Source organism: Bison bison, unplaced genomic scaffold (assembly GCF_000754665.1).
Source record: "Bison bison bison isolate TAMUID 2011002044 unplaced genomic scaffold, Bison_UMD1.0 scf7180017864472, whole genome shotgun sequence".
Lineage (NCBI taxonomy): Eukaryota > Metazoa > Chordata > Mammalia > Artiodactyla > Bovidae > Bison > Bison bison.
In genome coordinates, this window is record NW_011495033.1 from 14,983,269 (window position 1) to 14,987,813 (window position 4,545).

At 41.6% G+C, this 4,545-nt stretch overlaps 1 protein-coding gene across 1 annotated transcript; it reads right to left on the minus strand.

Annotated features, from left to right (window-relative positions):
• Positions 1 to 1,816: 1,816 nt before the first annotated feature.
• Positions 1,817 to 2,752, minus strand: LOC105004110 (olfactory receptor 4D1-like). The gene has a single exon (XM_010861649.1). It carries the CDS (start codon positions 2,750 to 2,752, stop codon positions 1,817 to 1,819), a length of 936 nt encoding a protein of 311 aa, XP_010859951.1.
• Positions 2,753 to 4,545: the final 1,793 nt, after the last annotated feature.

Sequence of the window (4,545 nt, forward strand, 5' to 3'; positions counted from 1 at the left end):
AGTGTTTGAATGCTATGTATAATATTATTTCACTCTATTAAATTACATGTAAGTTTTGTCTTGTAAGCTGCATAAAATAAGATTTTAAATTTTTATTCAATATAACAATCTTTGTTGTTTTAACTGGGACATTTAGTCTGAATAAATTTAATGTAATTACTGATATACATGTTTATATTTATCATCTTAGTTTTTGTTTTCTATTAGTTCTACAGATTTTAAGTTTATTTTTTTAAAATAAAATAATCTCTATAATTTCTACAGTTCCCCATCCTGAACCCCCCTCCCACCTCCCTCCCCATCCCATCCCTCAGGGTCATCTCAGTGCACCATCCCTGAGCACCCTGTCTCATGCATCGAACCTGGACTGGCGATCTGTTCCACATATGATAATATACATGTTTCAATTTTTTTGGATCTTTTTTCTTGTTTCCTTTTGGATAAATAAAATAGTTTTGACTATTAAAAAAAAAAAAAAACAAACAACTCAGACTCTTAGAAGCTGCCTAACATGCATTGTGGGTTAATTCATGGTTCAAAGACATGCTTACATATGTGCATGAAACTCCCTCTCAGTGGGTCACACCAAGTTCTAAAACATAGGCTCCATCTACCTTTCTTATCAGTATCTCTGTCACCTGGGAACTGATGGCTAGTCAGGAATCCACGGTGTCTCACATACGCTATATGTTACAAGACCAAGTGTAACTTACTGGTTAAAGCCTGGTTTTCACTTGCCACTTGAGGAATTGGTTTTGAATGCCTTGTATCCTCTGCATTACACTTGAGGTTATCCTCAGACTTTAGACTGATTAGCATGGAGTTCATATCACTTGTTTATTCTCCACACTCTCCAACAAGTTTCTGGATGCTTCTTACAGCTGCTCTATATGCAGGTGAGAAAATCCTAGTTTCACACCTTCCTTCAGCCCAGAATGGAAAAGAGTCTTCAGGTCATCCGTCTTCTTAGAGATCCTTTATCTGCAGGATCAGTTTCCCAGCCAGTGCCCACACATCACCCATACAACAAGGAGAGTGACCCGAGGAGACAAGAGTATATCCTTGGGGAGAAACTACTGGACTCCCTCAGGAATCAGGACAAGGTCCCTGGCCTCTCTAACCTGGGTTCCCCAACCACCCACAACATTGTCCTTGTAGCCATATCATCCAAAGTATATAAAGATTTGGTCACTAAAGTAGAATATCCTGCAGAATATCCAAGAAGTATTTGGTCAAGAAAGACCCAATCCAAAGTGCAGGTAAATATGTACTTTGATGATGGAAAATATTTAGAAACTTAACAAATGATATCATTTCCAAAATACCACAGTGGAGAATGAGGCAGAGAGCAGGGAGGAGAACAAATGTAATTGTTCCAGATTTGACATAGAAACGTTGACCATTCGTCAGAGATATTCACCCATAGAAGAGGAACTCTGTAAGTTTTCCCTTGTGATGGTGAGATACTCTGAGTTTCAAATCCCACCCATATCTCCTGCCTCAAAACCTGGAGTCAGAGGAACCATCTTCTGACCAAGCTCTGCCCCTCACTTGCTGTTCATCACTGAGCAAGTCTTTTTTCTCTGAGTTTTCCCATTTGTAAAACTGTATAATACTACCATACCTTCTGTCAGTTTTGTAAGAATGAGAGAGAAGTCTGAAAGTAACTAACAAAATAGCTGACACAGGAAAATGTCCGTAGAAATATTGGTTTAATTTCAACTGTCACACTCCATAAAGACTTTCCTCCACATCCCACATGGAAAACAAAGGTTCAGTGAGAAGATTTGTCATTTAAAATCAACCTATTTTAAGTTCACTCCCTCCTGGAAATCACTAGGTGCTTGCCTAATCTCTTCACTGCTGCCTGCATCTCCTGGTTCCTCAGGGTGTAGATCATTGGGTTCAGCATGGGGGTGATAACCGTTTGGCTGATGGACACAGCTTTGTCCATGGGAAAAGAGGTAAAGGGCCGGGCATAAATATAGATACAAGGAATGAAGACCATAGACACGACAATGATGTGAGTGGTGCAGGTGGAAGCTGCCTTCCTCCTCGCCTGCCCAGAGTGGGACCTCAACATCACCAGAATGACTGTGTAAGAGATCAGAAGGAGGAGGAACCAGATGAGGACCAGCATCCCACTGTTGGAGATCATAAGGAACTCCAGGAGGGAGGTGTCTCTGCAGGCAAGCCTCAGTACTTGTGGAATGTCACAGTAGAAGTTATCTAGGATGTTGGGTCCACAGAAAGGCAATGGGAGCATCAGAATCAGCTGGACAATGGAGTGGACCAAGCCCCCTACCCAGGCAGCCACCACCAGCCCCACACACACTCGAGTGTTCATGATGGTGACGTAGTGGAGGGGCCGGGAGATAGCTATGTAGCGATCATAGGCCATCACTGAGAGGAAGAAGACAGTCCCACCTCCCAGAAAGTGGAAGAAGAAGATCTGGGCCATGCAGCCCTGGTAGGAGATGGTCTTCTTCTCAGCAAGGATGTCCACTAGCATCTTCGGGGCAGTGACTGAGGAGAAGCAGACATCTATAACAGCCATATTTCTCAGCAGGAAATACATGGGTGTGTGGAGCCTGGAATCAGAGGTCACTGTCACCATGATGAGGAGGTTTCCCATGACAGTGGTGGTGTAGACAAGCAGGAAAACCAGAAACAAGAAAAGCTGGAGCTCCTGATACTGTGAGAACCCTAGGAAGACAAATTCTGATACCCATGTGAGGTTCCCTGAATCCATGGTGTCTTCTCCATACACCTAAGGAAAATACACCAGAGACAGACAGGCATGAAGTTGTTGCTTGTCCTCTTAGTGCTCAAGGGCTCAATTCAGTTGTCCAAGTCAATGTAATGGACATTCTTATGTACAGATGACAATACCAAGTGCTGATTGAATGACTTTGTCTCAAACAGTTTACTAGTTTTTGCTGGGATACACATATGTGAGTTATCTTAAAGCCATCCAAAGACACAAGCCATTTGCCTTTCCAAGATTCAGTGTAATCTCGTGGTGGGAAGACACTTAGAGTTCAATAGAACCAAAATCATATTTCAGAGCTATTTCCTTGAGATTTGGACTTGAGTAAATTACTCAATCTGAGTCTCAGTTTCCACATCTGAAAGAAATACATTTTCTTTATAGAATTTGGCTAAGGGATTAAATAAAATAACATAAATTTCATAAACAGTATTTGGAATAATAAACGTTAATCACTCTCTTCTGTGCAGTCTCCCAGTCCACAGCAGCCTCGACTACATTTTTATGCTAGTCATTTTTCCTTTAAAAAAATTTCTTATGTTTTATGCACTTTGAAGCTTACTTTCCATTTCCAGCTAATAGAAATAATGGTTATGGCATCAATCATTTTTCATGCAACAATGAACACATCAGAATGTGTTAATGGACTTTTCATGCGTCTGTGTTTTTCCTTCACAATGCACCCATAATGTGCTAGACACATAGGTCTTGATTTCTCAGTTTAACTGTGCCCTGCAGTGCCCATAGTCAGTAATTAATAAGTACCTGGTGTTAACTGCTAGGTGGGTGAAAAGCTATTGGGGTTCAGGACACGTGAAGGAGCCTCTGGCCACAGTGGCACACCTGCGACATTCCATTTCTTTCCATCCCCCGGGTAGGTGACCCTTACTGGATGAGGCTCCCCAGATTATAGTGGGAAAGTGGCAAAGGGGTAACTATTTCATTAGTGAAGAAATAGATAAATACGTTGTTTGAAGGAGACAGAGCTCTTCTGAAAGGACAGCAATTTCAGATGGTAGTGGTATTGATCCAAGGGTAGAAGAAAAAATTATTGAAGTAAAAGAAATAAACAAAGAATTCAGAGAGAAAGAAAATCATAAGGAAGGAAGATAGGGGAATATAATGGTGAAAGAAGGAGACAGGAAAGGGTGGTGTGGCAGGGGAGGGAGTGGGAACAAAAATGAAGGACTCAGAGGGCAAGAGATAGAGGTGACAGGTGAGGGCTAACTGCCTTCCCCATGCCTTCAGCTTCCTCTCAATCTCCACCCACTCTCACTTGACCTCCTGGAATCCATTCTCTCGCAGGGATCACTCCCTTTTAATTTTTCCCTTTCTCTTTCATTCCAGTACACCTTCTACACAGCTGTCCATGAGACCTTTCTAAATAGATCTGATAATGTCCCCCTCTCATGTCTATTCTTTAGTGATTCCACCAGAGCCCCTTAGGAACCACATTTAATATTTTGTGGATCAAGTCAGGGTAGAAACACATACATATGCAAGCAACTCGGCATGTCACACAGGGCTCTAAATGTAAGCACCATCTGCTTTCTAACCAGTAACTCTGCCTCCAATGACCCACTAGCTCTTTAATGAATTACAGTCTTAAACATGCTGCATATTTCTTTCCATGTTTATTTCTTACAATTCTTTCCATCTTCTCAACCCTAGAAAATATTCATGTGAATGTGACCCTCTCCGTCACTCTTCTCACTCTTTCTCCCACTCAGAACAAATTCCCCATTTTTCAAGTTCTTTAGCATTAAAAATCAGTC

What these genes read in the sequence shown, in the direction of transcription:
- LOC105004110 (XM_010861649.1), bottom strand. Translation starts at nt 2,752, where the DNA reads ATGGATTCAGGGAACCTCACATGGGTATCAGAATTTGTCTTCCTAGGG.